The sequence below is a fragment of the Trichosurus vulpecula genome, chromosome 2 (assembly GCF_011100635.1).
Source record: "Trichosurus vulpecula isolate mTriVul1 chromosome 2, mTriVul1.pri, whole genome shotgun sequence".
In the NCBI taxonomy this organism is placed as follows: domain Eukaryota; kingdom Metazoa; phylum Chordata; class Mammalia; order Diprotodontia; family Phalangeridae; genus Trichosurus; species Trichosurus vulpecula.
Window position 1 is genome coordinate 226027769 of NC_050574.1, and position 24203 is coordinate 226051971.

The 24203-nt window shown below is 36.3% G+C and overlaps 1 protein-coding gene across 3 annotated transcripts in view; it reads left to right on the forward strand.

The window, feature by feature from the left end:
- The window catches only part of METAP1D (methionyl aminopeptidase type 1D, mitochondrial), an 89953-nt gene that overhangs the window by 50256 nt on the left and 15494 nt on the right, over positions 1–24203 (forward strand). For 2 of the 3 annotated variants that reach the window (XM_036744537.1, XM_036744539.1), the window contains exons 2-6: positions 9448–9606; positions 18900–19069; positions 21063–21212; positions 23310–23458; positions 24106–24148. In XM_036744537.1, coding sequence (XP_036600432.1) covers positions 9480–9606; positions 18900–19069; positions 21063–21212; positions 23310–23458; positions 24106–24148 — 639 coding nt within the window. In that variant the 5' untranslated portion in view covers positions 9448–9479. The remainder of the gene's footprint in view (positions 1–9447; positions 9607–18899; positions 19070–21062; positions 21213–23309; positions 23459–24105; positions 24149–24203) is intronic. The other variant, XM_036744538.1, reaches the window with a different exon arrangement.

Genomic DNA, 24203 nt, shown 5'->3' on the forward strand with positions numbered 1-24203 from the left:
TTTCACAGGTATAGAGACCTTCCAGATGGGGAAATTCTCTTTGCCAATATAGGTCAAAACCTTCTCTGCAACTTATACTCTTGGGGCAGGTGTACTTAACCATATATCCAGCGACTTTTAAAAAACATATATTTTAATAACTATTTTAGAATCATGGTTCCTTTGCAATCTTATGTATTTTATGTGTTTTAAAACATTGTTCTGAAAAGTTTATAGGTTTTACCAGACTGTCACAGGGGTCTATGCCATAAAAAAGGTTAAGAACCTGTCTTAATCAGTTGCTATGAAGTTAAATCACTTGCCCAGGGTCCACAGCCAGCATGTGCCAGAGATAGAGCCCAGGGTTTTTTGGCTCCAAGGCTGGCTCTCTGTCCACTATGCCATGATGCTTTTTGAGAAGTTAAAACAAAGCTAACCTTGTGCTAACCTCTTTGATTACATGGTCGGGAAGGTCATCCTTGCCACTATCAGGGCATAGCAGGTGGGGCGATGAGAACAGGTGTGGAGTGTATCTGATTATGGCAAAGCCCTAGAAATAAAATAATCTTAAAGCACATATATTATCCGCTCCTCCCCATCAACTGAACACTTACTTGATTTTCATGATATGTAACCTTTGCTTTCACATATCAAGGAAATGCCTTAAAAGACAGGTCCGATACTATTCTGCAGAAGCCTACTTGCCAGCTAATATATTTTTTTTTTCTAAATACAGAACAGGAAATGGAATTTGCTTACTGTATATTCTGTCTCTAGTCATTCTGATGTCTAAAACTATCTTGATGATGCATGGTGAGGTAGAAAATCCTCAAGGGGACCAAGCCCAAAACACTTTAAGATCAAAGCCAATACCACCTTCAGTCATACTGCACTTGGAAATAATTAGGTACATATCATCTGTAGAACACTGGTGTGCTTTATGCTGTAGTCTGCATTGGCTGAAACTTTGGGCCACATTATCATTCCCAAGAAGAGTGTGCTGCAGTGATGTGGAGGTTACAAATGTATAAATAATCACAAGGAGAAATCTGTCTTCAAGAAGAGGCTGTGATCTCCACTCTGTTGAGGTGAGATGAGTTTCTAGCTTCCAGTTACATGTTGCTCACAAACAGGAAGCAACTGCAGGTTAGGGCTTAGCTATCATTGGAAATTTTTGTTGTTTCACAAGATGAAAATCCAAACAAGGTTATCACAGGTTTAAAATGAGGTCTTCCACTTCTAGTTTAGAATGCTTTAACAGAGATAGTTTCTTTGTACTGGCTATGTGTTTTGGCTTTTTAATGGAAAAAACAATCAAGTGGGAATAATTTTAAGAAGTGAGATTCTTCAACCTAAGAGTTCTCATAAAGGAGTTAACGAAAACTTACCAAAAAAAAAGAACATACACTAAATTGTAAACTCTTTGAAGACTTTGAAGAAGTCTTATTCATCTGTCTCTTTCTTCTCTTCCCCTCCTCCCATCTAGCACTTAGTAATAGATGCTCAATAAATGCTTGTTCAGTTTAATTGACTTGAAAGAATTTATCTCCATTATCTATGGGAGAATAACAAAGAAAACCAGGGACTTGCCCCTCCCCATCCACCACCCCATGACCTATTGGGTCTCAGAAAAATCAGAGCTTTGAAATATTTTCAGAATACATTTCTCAGTCTTTTTTCCTTGACTGCATGAATGACAAATTCAGCAAAAATTCATTAAATGAGTACTAGGTGCTGGCTCTTCAGACCTCCATTCTCAGATTTCCAGGTGCCAACTGGATATCTCAAAAGAGATGTCTCATCTTAAACTCAGTGTATCCAAAAGAACTTGTTACCTTTCTCCCCAGACTCTCCCTTCTTCCTAACCTCCCCATTACCGATGAGAGTACCATCACCATCACCATCATCATCATCTCTAGTATTAAAGGCTTACAAAGCACTTACAAATATCAGCTCATTTTATTCTTACAACAGCCCTGGAGATCAGTGCTATTATCTCCATTTTACAAATGATGAAACTGAAGCAGATGAAGGTTAATGACTTGCTCAGTCACAGAGCAGTTAAGTATCTGAGGCGGGATTTGAACTCATGTTTTATTGACTCTAGGTTCAATGCTCTAGCTGTATAGCCTAACTGTCTCCAGCACCCTTCCAGTTACTCTGGCTTGGAACCTCGGTGTCATCTTCAATTCCTTACTGTCTCTTATCCCTGATCCCCATCTAATCAATTGCCAAGTCCTGTCATTTCTGCCTTTGTAACATCTCTTGTATATGCTCCCTTCTTTCCTTTGACACTGCCATCACCCTGGTGCAGGCCCTCATTGCCTCACACCCGGACCTTTGCAGCAGCCTTCTGGTTGGTTTCTCAGTCTCAAGTGTCTCTTTATTCTAGTCCACCCTCTACTCAACTATCAAATTAATCTTCCTAAAGAGCAGGTCTGACTATGTTTTCCCCACCCTCACCTCTCATTCAACAAATTTCAGTGGCTCCCTATTACCTAAAGGATCAAGATCAATATAAAATCCTGTTTGGCTTTTAAAATTCTTCATAATCTTTCTACTTTTCTAGTCTTCTTCCACAGCTCCCATCCCCCCATGTATTTTTAAGTCCAGTGACACTGGCCTCTTTGCTGTTCCTCAAACAAGACTCTCCTCCCAATTCCAGGCATTTTTGCTGGCTGTGAATATATCTAGAATTTTCATTTTCCCCATCTCTGCCTCCTACCTTCAGTGTCTTCCTTCAAGTATCAGCCAAAATCCCACCTTCTGCAAGAAGCCTTTCCTAGCCCTTTGTAATCTTAGTGTCTTCTCTCTGATAATATCTCCAATTTATCCTGTGTGTATCTTGTTTGTACACGATTTTTTGCATATCATCTCTCCCAGTAGATCATGAGTGCCTTGAGAATAGGAACTGGTTTTTGCCTTTCTTTGTATCTCTAGTGTTTAGCACAATGCCTGCATGTGGTAGGTGCTTAATAAATGTTTGCTGACTTGACTTGGTTTAACTTAGGTATATAGAAGCCTTGGACTTTGGTTTTTGCTTCTTGAAATGTGCCCTTAAGGTGTAGGTGCTGTGCTGCTCTCTCTCCAAACCCACTGTGGTGCAGTATTTACTAAGGTGGGAGTGAAGGTATATAGAGACTAAGTGGGAGGGAGTGTCTGGATTATCACAACAGTCACAAACAACCACTTCCATGCCAATAAAAGGCAACATTTGGAAAAGGTGCCATAAAAAACCAACAGATAGCTCCTGCTTTCATACCTGAAGTAATTTTAGTAAGGGAGAAATCTTAGAGAACTATTTAAATTTTCCCAAGTCGTTACTACTTATTCCATGGGATCTAGCAGAAGCAGAACCAATTGTAAGAATGACCTTTGAGAAAGATAAACAAAATGAAAAAGCTTAATGTTGCAGATATGTACAGTGGCAAACATCCCCTCTATCTCAGTCTCCTAACTCCTAAGAAGCTTATATTTGGGAACAAAGAGCTATTAGTAGGATGGTCATGTTCATACTTGTTTAAAGAGCCTAATTTATATGTAACATACCACTGAGTGGGGAGAATGGGTATTTCTTCTAAAACTGCCGTTGATAACTTGACTAGCCCTACTGACTTCCCCCAGCATAAATTGAATTGTCCCCCTAGAGTTGTCCCAGTGTTGTCCACTGCTAGAAAGAAAGGAGACTCTGGAGTTGTTCCTTGTCTGATTTTGAAAATATTTTCAAGAAAAGAAAGAAAATATTCTCACATTTTTGTATCTATTGCTTTTCATATTCCAAAGCACATGCTTTGTTCCATTTGGGATTAGCTTGAGGAGATTCGAAGCTATATTTTAAAGAATATTTAGCTGTTTCTTCTCACTCTTTCTTCTACCCCTTTTTTCCTTACCACCCCTAACTCCCAACAGAGCCAAGAGTAATTGTTTGGTGGTCACAGGATTGCTGACCTAGTTGGAGTTAAGACATCCACCATGTCAAAACAGGAGTCCACTTCGAGGGAATATTTTTGTCATCCTCGCAATTTTTACAGATACATAATTTACACATATAGTACTGCTGGTCCAAGCCTCTTTTCCTACCCGCTCTAGGAACTGAGTTCCCCATTTTTTTCTTTCTCCTTGATTAGGAAACAGTTCAGTTTTTTCTGACATTGCCACTGCATGTTAGTTTTCATCGCAATTTGCTACCTCTGAGACCTGGCCCTGTGGGGCTCACGTAGTATTTGAAAATAGAGTCAGTGGCCTTGAAGTATTTTTCTGAATAAATGACAAAATACTTTTTTGATGTCTGTTACTCTGTTTCCTCAAGAAACACATGCGTAGGTAACTGACCAATGGTGAGTGTCATTGGCACTAACAGGTTTTCTAGTTTTAATGTTCACGGCCTATTTTTTTTTTCGTTCTAGCTGTCTGAATGATTAATGTGACTAGGAAAATACTGTTGACCCATTTAAATCATGTCAAACAACATCCCTTGCTCATCTACATAATGAAATACACACTGAACATTAAATCTTAAGTGTGGGAGCCAGTGAACTACAAAATAATGTTTTACTCATTTAGATTAGGAAGTAAAACATAGGACATTAGTACTAATCATAGTATTAAATATTAAACCATGCAAATTGTAATTGTCATTGAGAAAGAACTATAACAGAAAAGACTAATAGCATTTTAGCTATAGCAGTTAATTAGGGGAGCTTGGGCGGGGGGCGGGGGAGGTGTGCAACACTGTGAGGTTTAAGGAAAGTATGTGTCAGAGGCATTTTTAATATTCTGATATCATGGGATTTATTTCATATAGTTGAGTTCTTTCACTTGTTAATCAGCAGTTTGGTAGTCTTAAAAAACAGCCGTCTCAAAAATAGAAAAGAATCCTCTGTGTATATTTTTTCATTATTTTAGTAAAATATCCTCTGAATTCTTAGTTGAAATGAAAAGTTATTTTGATCATCCATCAGACAACAAATAAGATAACCCTTTAAAAGAACGGTTTTAATTTTATGTGGACATTATTTTCAGTGTGTTTAAATAAATACAAAATTCAAAGATACTGAATTTAGGCTATTAAGTTTCTATGGTTACGTACCTTTCTGAGTTATTTTGTGTACTGTGTAAATAGGTCTATGAGTCACCTATAATTATTTGTTTTTTTGTTTGTTACGTTGGTAATTCTCTGTTTGGTTGAATTTAATACAGTTCACACCACATGCTTTGGTTTATGTATATTTTAGTGTGTGTGATTGACAGTGATTGAGCATTTCTCATGGAGTGCTTGTTTTTTTTTTGTCATAAATGATGTATGTTGGTAGTTCTAGAAATGTAAACAAGTTCTTCCTCTATCACTGTTTAATAAACAGGAAATTTTATGCAAAGAAGAGACCTTTGTACATTTTAAGCAATAAGGTAAAAGAAAATCTAGCTTGATATTCCTATGAAACATTCACATTACAACTATTTTTTAACCTATTCTTCAGAATTTGTTCTATAATTCTGTCAATTACTCAGGATATTGAAGGTTACATAGGGTCATATGGGTAACCATACTATTGAATGAATAATATTTAAAGATAGGATAAAAATAGAAGTTTTCTGATGAAGCTCCAATGTATGTTTTCTATAATAAACTTGGGAATGACTTAGCTACACAGTAGCACCTTTGGGTAAATAGCTTCTCCCAATACCACCCTTTACCCTTCTCCCCTCCTACTCTATGCACAAATATGAAAACAGCTGGTATATCAGTTCAGATATTTGGATGAATACCTAAGTTTTACAGAGTTGATGATAGGTCAGTTGGTAGAAGAGTTGATTTTCCTGTATTCAGTGATACTGAAATTCCCTTGTCTAAAAAGGAAGTTGGGATAAGAACAGAAATTGAGTCTTTCCTAATTCACCCAATTGGACAATACCTATGAACTCCCTGGCTCTTGCTTTTTTAGAGCTTGGAGTTTCCAATATTAGAAGGTTAGGTAGGCTGATGTAGCTACCCGTTTATTAACATAAATTACCTGTGGCACATTAAAAATTTTTAAACGAGTCTTTCACTGTCAGTCAATACACTTTTATTTTTGCTTACCATCAATCAGCTAGCAATCAGGGGATAAAAAATAATTGGACTGTTAGCCCAGGTAAAATGTAATTAGATAAATGTGGAGAAAATCCTGTAAGACATTCCCTTACAAAAACAATGGATTTTTGGCTTAGCCGCCATTTTGTATTTTGTTCCCTACTCTTAGTCTCCCTCTAATGGATGTGGGTTTTTTTATTATGTCTGTATTAGAAATATAGTTCAAAAGGTTATAAATAATATTTCGCTACTAGGACAATTATATCAAAGCCTTTTAGTATAAAAATGTGAAGATGGATTTAACTGTCCACCGAGTGTGACAGATATTATCCAGTTCCATCAGTAAGAGATAGCAGTTTAAGTTAAATCATGCTTTCAGATGTGAGCAGAAATTATAGGTACTTTAAAAAACAAACATTTTGGGTTGAGGAAGTGATTCTATAGTCAGATATCTCTCTTGCCAAAGGAAAGTAACATCCTACTAAGTACTCAACAACCTCCCCTTTAAGTATGTACTATTTGGGGCACTCTCCAGTTATTGTATTAGTACCCAAAACTATGGGGGTAATTGGGCCTTTGTGCTTACAATTAGCCAATTGTGTATCTGGATGTATTACACATACAGTATTTTGTGGTGACATAACTATACCAACCCCAAAGAAAACTACTCTCAGAAAATATGAAATTTTCTTTTTTATTACAGCTGTTGTATATTTTGTCTTTATTTTCATTGTGAAAATAACCCTTTGAAGTGTGACCTTAGCTTCTATTGTTTTAGAGCTATGTATATTCAATCACAGAAACATGAAAGTACATTGCTTTCCTAAAGCCTTCGCCTTTTCATTTTGGGTTGTTATTACTGACTCTAGTGACCATCTCTTCTATTGCATGGTGATAAGGCAGAAAGAAAAATCCACAAAATTATCAAAACCATCCAGTACAGAATTTGTATTCAAATGTATTCTTTTTATTTTCTGTTCTTCACCTGGAGTTATGCAATCAATGAAAACATTGCATGTAAAGCATTTTGGTGTAGATTTTTTAAAGGCACTGATACTTCATTGTTCAGCCCAGACAGAAGCTTCTGAGCTATTTTATGCCAATTGTTTGCAGAAATGACTTTAAATGGTACACATACATACTGGGGGAAAAAAGCCAACCAGCTCTAAGACACTGCATATAGAGTATCACTGGTGTTTTTGCAAAATAAAACACCCAGATTCTCCTACTTGTTTTCATACACTTTAATACAGTAGAAACAATGCATATTAAAGCTGTATCTCTAGTCAGCAGCAATGAGGCTTTTTTGTCCCCTTTCCTAGGTTTCCTATGGTACTATGTGATTTTGGTCCTAAGTAACTCATATTTTGGATAAGATTATGTATGACAGGAGAACGTGTATGACCTATTCTCTAAAAGAATTAAAGGCAGGCAAAGATGCTGCCAAGTAATGGTACTTTATCTGTTTTTTAATGTAAGATACTTTTCATATAAATTGTTCCTGAGATTCAAATCAGCGTGTGAATCTTATCAACTTGTTGTTTCTGGTTCTGATTTGTGTGTTTTATTACAAACTCCTTTATTTTCTTCATCTTCACCAAAAGTGTGTAAGGTAAAAGGAATGTTTCTCTTGCTAGACTTTGGAAAGTTGAAATTTGCCAGATGTCTTATGCTAACTAGAAGTCTGTATTCCCTAGGTACCACCAGTGTGAAACTCTTAATACTACTCAGCCTGAGCTTTTGGACTTGATTCATTTCATGTTGTTCTGCGCTTCTGCTTTAATTAGCACTTGTCTTTTGTTTTGTACTTATGTGATGTTGCTGGATTCAGAAAGCCTACAAGAGGAATAGTTTTTTGATGATATTTTTTCACAGTGCTTAACTAGAATAAAGTATTACATTTTAACTATGGTATTAATAAATCACTTCTTTATTTTCCCAGGAAGAATACAATATTTCTTTGTCCAAAAAGTTGGCCTGTGTATATGCATTGTTAAAATGCAAAAGAATTGTATTTTTCTATAAACTTTAACTTATAGGCAATTAAATCTGCTAGAGTATAGTATGATTATAAAGGCAAGCTTATTAACTTGCCATTTTGATTTGAAAAAGGAAGATTTCCATCTTGAGAAATTTGACTACAAATTTGTCCTTCCTTCCTTCCTTCTTCCCTTCCTTCCTTTCTTCTTTCCTCCCTCCCTTCCTCTTCCTTTCCTCTCTCCTTCCCTCCTTCATCTAGTAAGCAATTTTCTGTTAGCTCTGGACTTCAGGTATGAGTTCTTACTACAGTAATTTTTTATATCAAAAATGTGGGCTAGGTTTCTAGCATACTATTCTTCTTACTCCTCCAGTATGTATCACTGTAGTAAATATTCTCGTTTCCCACTTTTGTTTACCATAGGCTGGAGGATGGTTTATTGTGTCTTATTGCAAAGGAGTAGAATAGTGATCAGAGAATTAGCAATCCAACTTTTTTAAAAAAGCAAAATGAGAACTTTCCTTAATTTTCTTCTTGTTTTTCATTGACATTATACTCCATCAATTGCTATTGATAGAAAAAGAAGGAAAAAAAGGGTGGCATGGAGCCAACCTCCTGAAAGAGCCATGGAGAGGGTCATGTTTTGTCCTGACCTGGGCACTGTTACTTGAATGTTGTTATTATTAGGCAAGGGAGCCCTAAGGCTGTCACTCTTCCTGTACATAGAAGAGGCTCTGAGTCTTACTAGCTTTCCAACTTACCTTCTCTAGGACTGTGACCCCTGGGGCTTAAGTTTATGGCTGAATGATGAATTCTGAGAACTCTAGTTATGTATTTGCTTCACCTTCGTTTGAATAGTCACACTAAGCAGAGAAATAATAAATGGTTTCAGAAGTAGTGGTGGTAGTGTGCCCAATTTTAATATGAGAAAAATGTAAGAATTCAAAACCTTATTGGCCTTTATTAGCTTACTCTAATCTAGTGGAAACTGCCAACTACAGCATTAAATGACTGGTACAGATTGTGAGATTCATGTTACATGTTGTTTCTGTGTAAAAAAGCATTTATGATTGATTTTTCTGGCCATTAAAAACACCCTGCATTTCATATTATCTTATGCTTTCAAAATATGATATGACCATATTGAATATAAATAACCATAAAGCCACTATTCTTTACATCTGAGTTGGAATCTTTATTTTAGGCAAATATATGTGCCAATACATTTTGGGGTTCAGCTGTATATTTTACCATATTTTGAGCATTTTTAAAAAATCTCTTTCCTCCCCTGCCAACACCTGTATAGCAAATGGGATTGTATCCTCATTAAAAATGTTGTTTAATAAACAGTGTAGCCTTATCATCTTGGGGGAGGGGAGTTGTCAAATGCTGCTAATTAGACAAAAATGTTTTTTTACAGGCTTGTAAAACAGATTTAGTCTTCTCTCTGTAATGGCATCTTGGCTTGTAATCCAGGAAACAGTCGTGTATGGTGTCCATATCCATGATTTCCTGAAATGGAGAAAAAGTGTGGAAAGCATCTGGAGAAAAGGAGACTCCCTTTACCAGCTTGTTTCCTGTAAGCTAAATTGGAAGACCTTGTCTGTGCAAATAGATTTCAAAATAGAGCCTGCCCTTTGACTGTCTCCATAATTACATGGCTCTCTCTGTATTTTATTTGGCTGCCAGAGCAGTTAACCCCTGGAAGTAAGGGGCTGATGATGGCGTGGGCCAGCATGGCTACACATGTCCATGTGAATAGAATACACTGTTTAGAGAAGCCTAGCTAAGACCTCATTACACTGTTCTTTAACTTGACTTAGAAATTTTTACAAGTTAAATAATGTTGATTGTGGTTGGTTAAAGGCCCACTATATATAGATAATATATTGGTATTGGTTGTTTAAAAAAAAGCAGGGGGGAGGAGAAAGTTCCTTGTTGCTTTGATGTAATCAACATCTGTCAACAGAATGAATTTGCTTTTGTTTAGTTTCAAGGGCTCTTGTCCTTCTGCTTTGCCCAATCAGTTTCTGCTTCAGCCTGGGGCATTCCTCTATGTTGTTCTTTTATTCACCAAATGCACAGGTTTTCTCTTGTGAAATATGAGCTTCTCTTCTGCTATACAGGTTACTTGTAGTTGGAAGAAACCTTTAATCTTTTACATTTATTCTTGAAATGTGCATCTTGAATAGTCATAAAAAATCAATAAGAGAGGTATATTAAGTATGCAGACTATTTAATTTTCCACTCACTACAATTTTTCTAAGATAGAAACACTCTCATGCGGATCTACAGTGTTTTAGGGTAAGAAATAGAAGACAGAGATACATTTTGTCATATTCCCTTTTGGTTTTGAAACAGAGTACTTTAAAAGCTTACGTCCCTACTCTAGGTAATTGGCTGGAGTTACTGAAGTGTTATCTTTCCTTAGTTCCTAAATTAGCCTCTTCAAAACATATTCTTATAACATATTACTTACTGAGACTGCCATAGGAAGCATTTTATTATTATTATTTTAAGCAGTTAGTTAAAAGTATGTCAAAGACTGCCATGCTGGAATTAGATGCCTTTTAGAAGTTAACCTGTTCTTTAAATAATCTGATTTAAAGTTAAAATAATTAACAAACATAAATCCTGTATTTGACAATGGTTTGGTAAAATATGATTGTTTTCTAATTTGGTATCCTAATTTGGCATTACTTAAATCTAGCATGGAGTCCTCACTTCATCCAAAAGAACTGCCTCTATTGTAAAAATCAACTAGACATTAACATACTATAAATAATACCTTTGTAACTAGATCCTGGCTTTTTCTGATGATTGCAGAAAAATCATATTAAAAGAGACATTTTTACAGTGTGTCCTTTAAAATTATAGATTATCTCTGTTGAATTTGTCAGGCTGATTTTTATGGTTGATAAGTTGTTTTCTGCTCTAACACTTGATACTTTTGAAACGCAGAATAACTGAGAATTAAAAACACGTGATAGTGCTTCCCTTGAAATGTATTTAATGTAAATGAATGGTTTAGATGGTAATAGGCCACATCTCACCAGAAGTGGACTTCCTTCTATTTTATAGCTGTTCAAAAAGAAACATCTTAAAACAACCATTGGAAAGTTCGTTGAACCTCTCTTTTAAAAAATACTTGTTGACCAAGAGAAAAATCACATCTACAAGGCTAAAATCAACTTAATTAAGGGTCATTAATAGAGGTGCACATAAAAAGCCCCACTGCTTAGTGGGTGAAATGGGAGTATTTCATTATGGAGTGTAGCCTGTGTGAACAGATAACAATTAAAACAGACCTAGACTAAAAGGCTAATAAATATAGGGCACATTGTGTGCTGCAAAATTAGTCACTTAAAATGTACCCCAGCCTCCACCACACTTGAATTCTGTAATTCTACCTTTGGGGCTGAATCTGTTCAAGGAGGGGAAAAAAATGCAGCCCTCAGTAGATTATGTTATTACTGTATATGGGAACATTTAAAGCCATACCAAAGATTTACATTGTAAATACAAATTTAAAACAGGAAAAATATGCCACAAGATCCAGGATACATACAGTAATTTTGAGAGGTGCTCAAACTGCACAGTGTGATTCTCCATGGAGCGAAAGAAGCACTTGACTATAATTTTCAGTGTTCAGCACAAACTATGTGCTGATACAATTTTTGTGACACTGAAAATAATTCTTATTATTACACTCGATAGCAGTAAGTATTCTAGTATTCATAACAAATAACATATAGATTTGCTACCTAAAAAAAGCCTGTACAGAGTTTTTGTTAAATAATCAGCACATCCTCACTCTGATGATCTGTTTTGAGACCAGTAGTGATGATAAAAAGCATCTCCTTCTTGAGCTCCAAGCTCTCCTGATGTTTCTGATGCTTTTTCATTGGAGTTTTACATATATGTACCAGCTTGGTAAAACTGCCTGTTTCAGTAATTAGCACCACCATATAACTCATGGCCCCCACCCTACCCTCCAAGTAGCTTAACAAAATGAAGATGAGCTGTGGATTGTAGTTGAACAATAGTGAATAGAACACTGGACCGCAATAAATGGGGGGAAGTATGGCCTGATAGGAACAGGCCAGGTTGTTCCTGTCTCTGATGATTGATGAGGTGGGTGCATGAAATTAGTTGTGAATGCAGCAACTCAACTTAAGAGTTTGTTGAAAAGAAGTATTAAAAATACTGTTTTTACTGGGAGTGGTAAGGGAGAGAGGAGGAGGGAAAGAAATGTATAGAAAGTGTTAAAATAGTTTTCTGGAAATTATGTTAGTGTACTATTTTTTTTCCTTTCAGGGCCATCTATTAAAATGAGACATGGAGATTTTTGTTTTGTTTCCTTGTGGGTTTGAGAAGAATCTTGTTATGCTAGTTTATATTTGATAAAACAAATTTTTTCTTTATTTCTTTTTTCTAGTCAGGTTTACTACAACCTTTATCTTGGAATGGCATGTGGTTGGTTTAAGTACATTCTTCATTTCACCTGTGAAAGGACTAGAGTTTTTTTCCTCCTAGTTTGTAATGAATAGTTAGTGGAATAACAACACAGTACGGTACCTTATTATCCTGTTATCTTGTGACAACATTTATAGTGTGTCTTTTATGGGATAGAGGTAAAAGATTTCTTTCCAAATAAAGAAGTATCCTGTGAATGCAGAATAGTTGATAAGATAACTTGGCACATGTATAGCTACGATTGTTAACAAAGTGAATGTTTTTGGTTATGTTTTAGAGTTTAGAATCAGATATTTAGAATTCTAGTATACAGTCAACTCTGCTTATATCTGCCTCTACCCTTTTATCAATCTTTTCTGTGGCAAGTCAGGTACAATGGCAACATTCTGTTTATCCTCATAGAGAATATCTAAAAGGTATCTATGCTTCCATCTAAATGAGAGAGGCATAGTGGAAAGAGTAGCCTTGGACCAATGACATTGTTGAACCTCAATGTCTTTATCTGTAAAATGGGAATAATGATACCTTTACTATGTAGTTCTCCCAGGTTGTTGTAAGACTCTAAGGAGATGATGTGTATAAAGAGGTTTGAAAACCTTAAAACTCTCTGTAAATGTGAGCTGTTATTATTGTAGTTAATAACACTATAACCCCAGAGAGGTTGGGTGATTTGCCTCAGGTCATACATACAGCTGGTGTCTGATCTTGGATTTGAGCCTAGGCTTTCCAAGCTCCAAATCCTCCCTACCTTCCCCACTGGGTCATGCTGTCTCTCAAAGATATGCAAGTCAAGTCTAGTTGGTCTCATGCCTAGATGAAATGTTTCAGTGTACAGAAAAAAATTCCCCTTTTGTGACTCTGTACTAGAGCTGGGTAAAACTGGTAGATGGCCACCTTGTAAGGGGCTTGGCTGTTTTGACTTAGGCTTCATCACCATTCACAATTCCTTAGCTCTCAAGAGGAGTTAGTAAGAGATTTTAGGATTCATCCAATCCAATCTCCTAATTTACAGATGAAGAAATTTGAGTCATGGAGAGTTTACATGGCAGAGTCAAAACTATCCTCAGACCACTAATCTAGGATTTCATGTTATCACTGTGGAAGCCCTGATAACTGTTGGTCCCCTTGAATACTTTTGGATGTTGGGATGAGATTCTTAAGTGATTCTCATGGAAAGTGTCATCTAAATTCTTGTGGTTATCCTTAGCATTTACTTTTTCTCTTGTTAAAATGAAAAAGCTCTACCACTATCCCCCCTCATCACAAAACAAAACAACTCATTCCTTGAAAAGCCCATTATGCATCTTCAACAATACAGCACACCTACTTGACTCTGGGTTGGAACACTTGCTTTAAAAAAAAACAAACAAAAAACAAAAACGGAATATGGAAAGTCAAAAAAGTACAATACTACCCTCAGATTCTGGAATAACTCAGTTCAAGTCCTAGCTCTGATTCATAGTGGCTGTGAAAGGTACCTAATTTCACTGTACCAGGCAACTCTCAAAACCAAGTGCATGAACAATTGCCAGTCTCCATCGATAGAGGGAATTTCCACACTAGGAATTTCCTCTGTACAGCAACAAAATCATTAGCTCATCCTGAAAAAAGAAAATTTTATAAATTATAAAAGAAAGAAAAGGGACATAACACAAAATCAGATAACTCAAAAATACTTTTATTAGAAGGGATTTATGAGAGATTACTCCTGACTCTAGTAATGGTTCTAGAACATTTTCTAGTTTCTTCATCTCTAAAATGGTGCTAATAATGCTGGCATTTGCTATTTCCATCATTGTTATGAAATAAAGAGAGTTTTAAATCTTAAAGCAGTTTATGAGTATGAGTTATTAATTTCTATCACTGACCAGTTTTGATCTACTGAATAATGAAGTACATTTCCTTCCTCTGTAGAGGGGTGAGGGACTATGGGATCAGAATGTTGCATATGCCGCCAGAGTCCTTTGGTCAATTAGTTTTGCTTGTTTTTATGTGTTATGAAGGAGGGTTCAGTAAGTGTGGGAGAAGACATTGGCAAATGACTTGTGGTGTAGGAAAAAAATGAAAGACATCAGTAAATCTTTAAAAGAAAAAAAAGAAAGAATTTTCTACAAGTGTAATGATGAGCCAGACTACCAAGAGATAATTCTCTTAAATGGGACCTACTCCAGTATAAGCTCACACTACATGTATGAGTTAATTAGACAGGAATTCTGTCTCCCAATAGAAATGAATGCTGCGGTTTGTTGTTGCTTGATATTCTGATATCTCCCCTTCCCCCAAAAAGGTTTCATAGGATCTTCACTGTTGCACAAAATAAGATAACATATGTCAAGATCTTTGGGAACCTTAAAGCATTATATAAATGTGAGCTGTTATTATCGACATCATCACAGATTTAAGTTATGTTCTCAAAATATAACAACTACATATTATATAAATGTTATTCCTATCCTTTCACAGCATCATTATGAAGGGTGTTTACTATACATCTGGTTTTTTTTTAATTTAAAGTCAATTTAAATTCATTTTGGTTTTGATAACTCCCTGAGAATTTCCTGACACCATACCAGGGATGGGAACATTGTCAGTGGCTCTGTACTGTAAACTATTAATCCGAAATATTACAGGAGGATTATTCTAGATAATCCCAGGGATCGTGAGAGCACATCAAGAGAAAGCCATACTTGTAAGTGATGAGGGCTGTACAACTGGACTTTGTAGAATCAAGTTAGCCATGAATTATGCTTGGCTGCCGATTGTCAAGCAGTGAATATGTTACAAACCTCCTTTGGGTATGACTCAGGTGTTTGTTGTTGAGTGTCCAGTGCTTAGTCTTGTCTGTGTAATTTAGTTGCCTACAGTCTGATACTAATGAGGCCTATGTCAGGAGTTAGATTCTAGATGACTGTTTTTATTCAGTGACCTTCAGAGAGATGAAAATCTTTCTTATAGACTTATATGGACTGATGCAGAAGGAAGTAAGCAGAACCAAGAAAACAATTTACACAGTGATCACAACAATGTAAATGAAAGAAAAGGCAAAATGAGCACTGTCATTATAATAGCTAAGTGTGGATTGTTATATATACTATCAGATGTGGCTGATGTGTTGTGTTATCTCTTTTTTTAATCTTTGGTACAAGGGAAGGCTTGCTGGGTAAAGGGAAGCAGGGGAAGAGATATATTAAGAAATAAATGTGATGTAAATCAATAAGTCAGCAAATGTTTATTAAGCATCTATCATGTGTCAGGCACTCTACTAGACATTGGGGATAAAAATACAAAAGTAAAATGGTCCCTGCCCTCAAGGAGCTCATATTCTCCTGAGGGATTGTAGCATGTTCCCAGATAGTAAGTAGAAGATATATAGATATAGATATGTATGTATGTATATGTATATATGTATGTATATGTGTTATAGTTACAGTTACTTGTGGGAGATACTAACAACATGAAAATCAGGAAAGGACTCTTAAAGGAGAGCTAAGCCTTGAAGGGAGGGGTTCCAAGAAGGACAGCTTAAGAACAACATTGCAGGAATGGGGAAAAGCCTGGTGAAGGATGGAATATGGTATGCCAGGAACAGCAAGTAGGCTGGTTTGGCAGAAGCCTAGGTGAAGGAAAGTAATGTGTAATCAGCCTGGAAAAATAATTGCTCAAACAAAAGGCATACAGAAATTAAACTTTAAAAAACAACAACAAAATGCAAACAAAAGCCCAACAACTTCTCTTTCATAGCTACAGACTGATCCTTTACCAGAGCCAGGCATCTCACAAATGTATGTTTCTGATCACAGGACATCGTGGATGGCTCAATCTAACCCTATCAGCCTTTTGGGAAAAAAAAATCAGTAAGAAAGATACCTTGTGTTTAAGAATGGTAACAGGGATAATCATTAGGTAGACTTTTATGGGTTACAAAGCACTTTCTTCATAGCAGCCCTGTGCAGTAGGTAGTATAATCATTTCCCCTTCTCTGACAGACAAGGAAACATGTTTATAAAGCTTGTTCACACATCTAGAAAGTGTGGGAGCTAGAATTTTAATCCCACTGTCTAACACCAGGTCTGGTGTTTGCTTTTGTACTATACTGCCTTCTGTATAAAACTTTTAATTTTGCAGAGTACCTTCGTGGGTTTTGTCTCATTTTATACTGAAAATAATCCTGTGAGAGATTTAGCAAAAGGCAGCATTGGAATAGTGGTGAGCATGTTCATCTTGGAGTAAAGACGTGGGCTCAGATTCCATTCCTTATCCTTATTAACTATGTGACAAGGGGCAAATAGCTTCATTGTGCCTTGGTTTCCTCATCTGTAAAATGGATATGTTCATAATGCTAATACTTACCTACCCCACAGGGTTGTTTCAAATCTCAAATGAGGTGGTGTACATAAAGGGTTTTGCAAACTGTAAAGTGCTGTATAAAATGTCTGTTCTTTTCATTTTAACTAATTCACAGATGAAGAAACAGAAGTACAGGCACATAAAATAATTTGCCCAAGATCACAAACTTAATGAAGGAAACAGGATTAGTATTTTCTTATGTTATTTCTTTTTTTACTTAATTTTTGTCAGCTACCAAGCATTTATTTTTTTTCTCCCTCTCACCTCCCCTCAACACTAAAAAAAGAGAAGACAAAAAACTTAATAACTAATAAGCACAGTTGAGCAAATTAAATTCCCATTTTAATCTTGTGCAAAAGTGTGTGTCTCATTCTGCATAATAGTCCATCAGGACTCTCAGGAGGTGAATGACATTTTTCATCATCAATCCTCTGACATCATGATTGATGATTGCCTTAGCCAAAGTTCTTAAGTCTTTCAAAATTGCTTTTGCAATATTGATGTAAAAGCATTAACTGTTCTCCTGGGTCTGCTTACTTCATTCTGTATCAGTTTGTTCAAGTCTTCCTGGGTTTCTCTGAAATTGTCTCTTTCTAGCAACACAGCAGTATTCCATTACATTCATATACCATAACTTGTTCAGTTCGTCTCCAATTGATGGGCACCCTCTTACTTTCCAGTTCTTTACAACCATGAAAAGAGATGCTATAAATATTTTTATGCATATTGGACTTTTTCCTTCTCCTTTGATCCTTTTGTTGTGTTGGCCTAGGAGTATCACTGGAACAATACCATATTCTTTCCACTCTGCTCCTCATTGGTATGGTTAGTTTAGTGTATGGAAGGTACATTTTAAAAAATGCTTTAATAAAATAATGCTTTCATGTGTCTAAGTCTTTTGGAATAATTGACATGTATATACATTTTAAAGTTTGCAAAGCATTTTATATACTTTATCTAGTTGGTGGTTTGTTTTTTTTTATTCAGAACAACCTACTGAGGTAGGTGCTAAAAGTATTCCCTTTCTACAGATGAGAAAGCTGAGTCACAGTGAGGTTAAGCTAAGTGACTTGTCCCTGGTCCACATTTAGTTAGTGTTGGAGATAGATCTTCCTGGCTCCAGGTTCAGCACTCTACCACCACCATGTTGCCTTTCTAGTGGAACTGTTTTGTTTGGTTTTATCAACTCTTTTAAAATACTAGTTAATGCTAAAGCCAGTCAGCAAAAGCAGGCCTTATTTTGCAGATGAAAGTACTTGAAAGAGCTCCCTGAAAAAGACTGACTTATTGGCTAGCCAAGTTGGCATAAATAATGTCCTTTTCAAATCCAATTAGAGCCTTGATTTCTGAGGCCATTTTATGAGAGGACACTGTACTCTATCCCTGTCACAGTTACTGTCCAAAACTAAGTGACTTGTCTGGTGTCTTGGATCTCTCAATAGCATGGGCTGGAGAGTCACTTCATCTCTGTTTTGTGCTCATTACCCCTTCGTGTGAGGCCCTAAATTTTTTGCCATGTCCTTTATTCTTTCTTTGACTCAAACACTTGCCACTGGTTTCATTGTAATGCCCCACCGTATACAACTTAACACATAGTAATCTGATCAAGGTCAAGGGGTCCTGCTGGCAGTTGGTCTGTGTAACTTGGAAGAAAATCAGTTTGACTGAGTGTGAAATAATTCAAACAGGGACCTGAATTAAGAGTCCCCTTGGTTCTGTCTTTACCGGATATATCCCACAGAATCTTCTCACAGGTCTGATACATAGCAAGATGGTTGCAGATATTTGTATCTCATTATAGAAGGATGTTTTGTTGCCAAACATAAAAAAAAAACTACAGGCTAATAAATATGCTACAATAGTATGCAAAGTAATGAATCCAATGGGCCAAAAACTGTGCTATCTGCTTTCCTTTTCTATCTGGGGAATTCATCTTTTGGAATCAATAAATATAGAATAATTTCTAAGTGTTACACAGCATTTTTTTTTGGCCATAGCAATGCATGCATTTCTTTGTTTTTAAATAGACATTTTTTTTCCCCCTCAAAGGTCATGTGACTGGCTGTCCTAGAGTTTTCTGTTCACCTGTCAATCCTGTCTACTCACACAAGCAGACAAGCAATCAGCAAAGAAGATATTTCTTTTTCCAAAGACAAAAATGCACATCTCATAGCATAGTTTTGCCTGCTGCAGTCTCTTCAGCTCATCCAGTTCCTCAGGTACTGTGAAGCCTGTTCTCTGCTACTTTTTGTAGTCCTAGAAAGGTTGGCTGTACAAAAGATTGAGTACATTGATTTGTTCTCGTGATTGTGAGGACATGTACATCATGTGTCTGTTACATGCTTTGTGATTTGTCATAGAAACACTCATGTTAAGAAGTTCTAATAGGCTCTTCCAGGCAAAGGATTGAATCTGTTCACTCCAAGCCAGGAACTCCTCCACAGCATTTAAATTTGCATTCCTAGCTTGAACAAAGCACATATCCTATTTGTTTGTTAAAGCAAAGATTTGAGTTCTGGGTAGGGGACACCTCAAAGAAGTGGGTTAAAACTGACAGACGATATAGTTTTCCTAAACCCTCCTTTCATAGTTCCATTATTATTGCTGCTGCTTTAAAATAGTTTCTTTAGAATAAATAAAACAGGATACCAGGCCTCCGAGTGTCCTTGAGATTTTCAGGGATACAATCCTTATAAAACGCTACTGGTCCATTTTTCAAAATTCAGTGTAAAGGAGGCATAGGAATCATGTGGGAAGAATCAGAAAAGCTAAAAAGGAGACATTCAACACAAAGGCAACTATTTTCTTTTTCCTCTCTTTTAATATCTTTCCCCTTATAGTAAGCCTTTAATAAAAATATCATATTTCCTAAAAGTTAAAAATACCATCTCATTGATAAAGTTTGTTAAGACTGAGTAGACCAACAGGGCAAAGTATTTTCATCTCATAAAGAATAGGGATATAGTGCTCGATATTAATGATGAAGGAGTAAGAATTTAATTTGTTAGAAAAGAAAAACTTATAGAAATGGCAGTGCTTTGATTCAGCATTGCCTTAGTAGTAACCATTGCCTATGCTCTTGCTTGTAGCTCTGCCTTCAGCAGATCACCCAAAAAAACTGGGTCATGGTCATAAATTCTTTTAGGGAGACTTATTGTAGTCTGAGAAGAGCTAACATTTATTTTTCCACAATAAAATAGTGACAAATCAGAGCTGTGAGTTGGTGGTTGAAACAGAACGCTCTTGGAGGTACTTGCTATTAAGACAAAATAGAGAACTAATGTTAAGAACTTTTGAGGTCCCTAAGAATTGCATCATGTTTTTCATAAAGAGGAGACTTTAACCTCAATGCCATTTAGTATTTCCCCCGATATTTCAATTGAATGGTGTTGTCTTCCTCAACTTCCTGTCCTAAACTTCTGTGTAGTATTACTGTATACTATTAAATCATACTTACGTAGTGATTTCTATAAATAGTTTGTAAAGTGCTAAGGAATCTTTTGGGACTGAAAGAAACTCTGTATGTACAATATTGTTATTTATTTTCTGAATCCCGCCCAAGAACTTGTGATAACTAATGTAGAGAGATTATGGCCTTTTTAAATGATAAATAATAGAAATATTACAGGTAATTTTGATTTAAGGGATCTGTGTCTACTCCTTCTGCCTCCCCCTCTCCCCTTACTCTTTACATGGAGATGATTGCAAAGCATAAGAAAAGGGTAACTTTTTCAGTGAACTTGACAGCCACCTTTTTAGATATATCTATTCAGAAACAATATTGTCAGTTGCTACCTTTTGTACAAATTTTACATTTATGTTAAATTGATGAAAGTGCTCTTATTTAACCATTTGGCTGTTTTGAAGTTTAGTGGTATTTTTCACTAATGATTCTGATATGTTTCCCATGGAATTAGGAGAAAGAAAATGAAACTGTTTGTTTTGACCAGAAGTCTACTATAGTCTAACTTGAATCTCAGCACCATGAGGTTAACAGAATATGTGAAGTCAATCCTAACTGGCAATGTTAAGTTCACAAGGGCAGTAGAAGAAATACTGAGGCAGCCTTGAGGGTTTGTTCTTTGGGCTTAGGGAGGTCGATGCTTCAACAGGAAGGGCAGAGTGCCATGAAGCAGAAGGCTGTATCTGAGAAAATGATCCCATTGTCATGCTCAGTGTTCTGATCTTCATTTTCAATCCTTTTTCTTCAAGCACATAAAGAAGCCAGACTATGTGACGACAGGCATTGTACCAGACTGGGGAGACAGCATAGAAGTTAAGAAGGAAGATCAGATTCAGGGGCTTCGTCAGGCTTGTCAATTGGCCCGTCATGTCCTCCTTCTAGCCGGAAAGAGTTTAAAGGTAGTACTTTATGAGAATTTATTTGGACTATTTATGGAGGCTTTCCTTTTAAAAAAAATTATCCTTTTAACTCTTATTTAATGTATGTCCAATTTGTTAGCTTTGGTGGGAGGAGGGAGGAGGAAGGTTACATTGGTTCTGGATGGATATTCAGAAGATAATTTTTAATCTGTGTGAAATTCACTGGATGATCATAAGTATCTAGGGTTAAAAAAAGTTCTAGAGCTGCTTTTCCCTAAATAAGACTTAACCAAATAGATCAAAAACATAGACTGTTTTGACATTGAAACTCTTCCCATTTGCCCTCAATTTACACTTGTTCCTTATTCCTGTTCTTCCTATCATTTTTGTGCTATATCTCATCTTTTGTCTCCTTTTTTCCTTGATGTTTTCTTTTCTCAGGAAGATTAATTATAATAGTGTCTAGTTGTATAATGCATTACAATTAACAAAACATTTTGTATACATTATGACATTTGATCTTTGCAGCAACCTAATAAAATTGTTGTTCAGTTGTGTCCGATTCTTTGTGACCCCATTTGGGATTTTTTTTGGCAAAGATACTAGAGTGCTTTGCTTATTTTAAAGATGAGGAACCTGAGGCAAACAGGGTTAAGTGACTTGCTCAGGGTCACACAGCTGGTAGGTGTCTGAGGCTGGATTTGAATTCAAGCCTTCCTCATTCCAGGCCCAGCACTCTATACACTCTGGCACCACCTAGCTACCCCTTGACAGCACTAGTGTTGTTGGCCCCATTCCCCAGATGAGGAAACTAAGGCAGAGACATGAAGTGACTAGCCTAGCCATAAAGCAAATGTCAGAAATGGGTCTTTAACTTGGGTCTTCTGATTCCACTCCACCATTAACTGGAGCACACAAAGTCTGGCCACAGTCAGAGTAGTTATGCACCTTTTAGCCTTTACAATGGCTTCCACCATCCTTTTGAATAGCAGGATTCTTCAGTGGCTATCTGGAATATCCTGTGGTTCTGCAAAAGTTGGTGCAGAGTTTAGGGAGAGAGACTTGCAAACAAAGTTATATTCTCCTTCCATGCAGGTAAGAACTCTTAGTGTGAGTAATTGGGTGAACGTGACAATCCTTAGCCACAAAGGAAACAATTGTAGCAGCAGTAGATTATTTACCACAAAGAACATGACTTTTCTTATCCCACCTTTCTTTGTGTGTTATAAGTTGGGGCAGAATTTTCCTCCCTTCCTCTTCAAAGAATTCTCATGTACTCACAAAATTATAAGTTTGAAGGGTTCTGGAGCAATTAAGTGCCTTCTGGTGGGGGGAAGGGGAACTAAATCGTTTAGGAAAGGGGGAAATAAAAATATATCAAAAGCTGAACCCCTCATTCAGTAAAGTATTTATTGAACTCTCAGAGGGGGCTCGATACTATATAATTCCACCAAATGCTTATTGTGCAAAATATGGATAAATAAGGATACTAGATGCTTCCCTACAGTTACAGAAAACTGATAGGCAAGAATAAAATTATGTCCTAGAAACCAGATATGGATTTTTTTAAATCACCCAATAAAAGCAAACAGCATTTTCAATGATGTCAAAGACTGTTGTTAGTAGATGGAAGTCCACAATCTTCACACAATTTCCATCAAACCCAATTTAATGTTTTGCCCAGATTGGGGGATACAAAGCTGACCTAGTTCTCTAACTTTATCATACAAATTAAGCCCTTTATTTCCCACATTACATCAACCCTAGAATTCTGACCAGTGGTGAAAATGGATGAGAGACATTGCCTAAGAGCACATTTCCGGGAACAACAGGGTACAATAACATGTGTATTGTTTAATTGCATATAGAGAATTTCCAGGATCCTTCAAATTAAAAAAAATTCCATTTCATAATAAGTGCTAACAATATTATATACTCACTTAAGCAGCAAGGTACAAAATTTAGACCACTATTAAAACTCATGTAAGCCATTAAAATATTGTACTTATGGTTTTTGGCAACAACTAGTGCAAAACAAACGTTATTGCATTTCTTCTGCCACAATCACATTTATTAAATAAAAGAAATATCTTCAACTGTCTCGGCATACCTTTAAATAAAAATTTAATGTTTTAGGTTGACATGACAACTGAAGAGATAGATTCTCTTGTTCATCAGGAAATAATCCGTCACAACGCCTATCCTTCACCTCTAGGCTATGGAGGGTTTCCAAAATCCGTTTGTACCTCTGTAAACAACGTGCTGTGTCATGGTATTCCTGACAGGTATTCATTTCTTAATAACACATTGTTCCTCTGCTCACTAAAACCTGAAACCAAGATCTACAGCCCATGTTGAAAGACACTGGTTTAATTGAAACCCACCTGCAAGCTTCCGTAGTTACATGTGGTAAAGCACTGATTATGAAGTCGTAGTGCTTCTAATTTGACAGAACACTACTAAACCACAGCTTAAGGTCTCTTGAAGAAGCATGTAGTTTTTAAAAAGGGGGAGGAGGGGATGGTAGATTTGTACGTTAAATATTTTTTTAAATAATTTTAGGTTTTAATGATGATAATGATAATATCTGAATGTATGCAGATATTGGCCATGATCTCTTATTTTGGCTGCGTGCAAAGAAATACCAGGTCACCAATAAGTAGGGTCTTTTGATGAGCAGTGGAAGGTTATCACACAATGACAACAAGTTTGAATTAGATGTTTCTTGTAAAAATCCATGTGATTATATTTGTTCTCTTAAGTAGCAAGAGCTGAAGATTAGATATAGTTATTCCATTTATTCCCTCCTCCAATCCAAATTATCTTTGTGTCTCATTGGTTTTTGTGATGGTAGTCATTAGGTGTTTATTTTTATGCTTCTTTTATTGAGGCCTGTCTATCACCATTATTTTTTTTTCTGTTTATGTTTCAGTCGACCTCTTCAGGATGGAGATATTATCAACATTGATGTCACGGTGAGTAAATCATATAAAAAATAGTCTTTGATCAACTTCAGAATTGCTGGTAGCA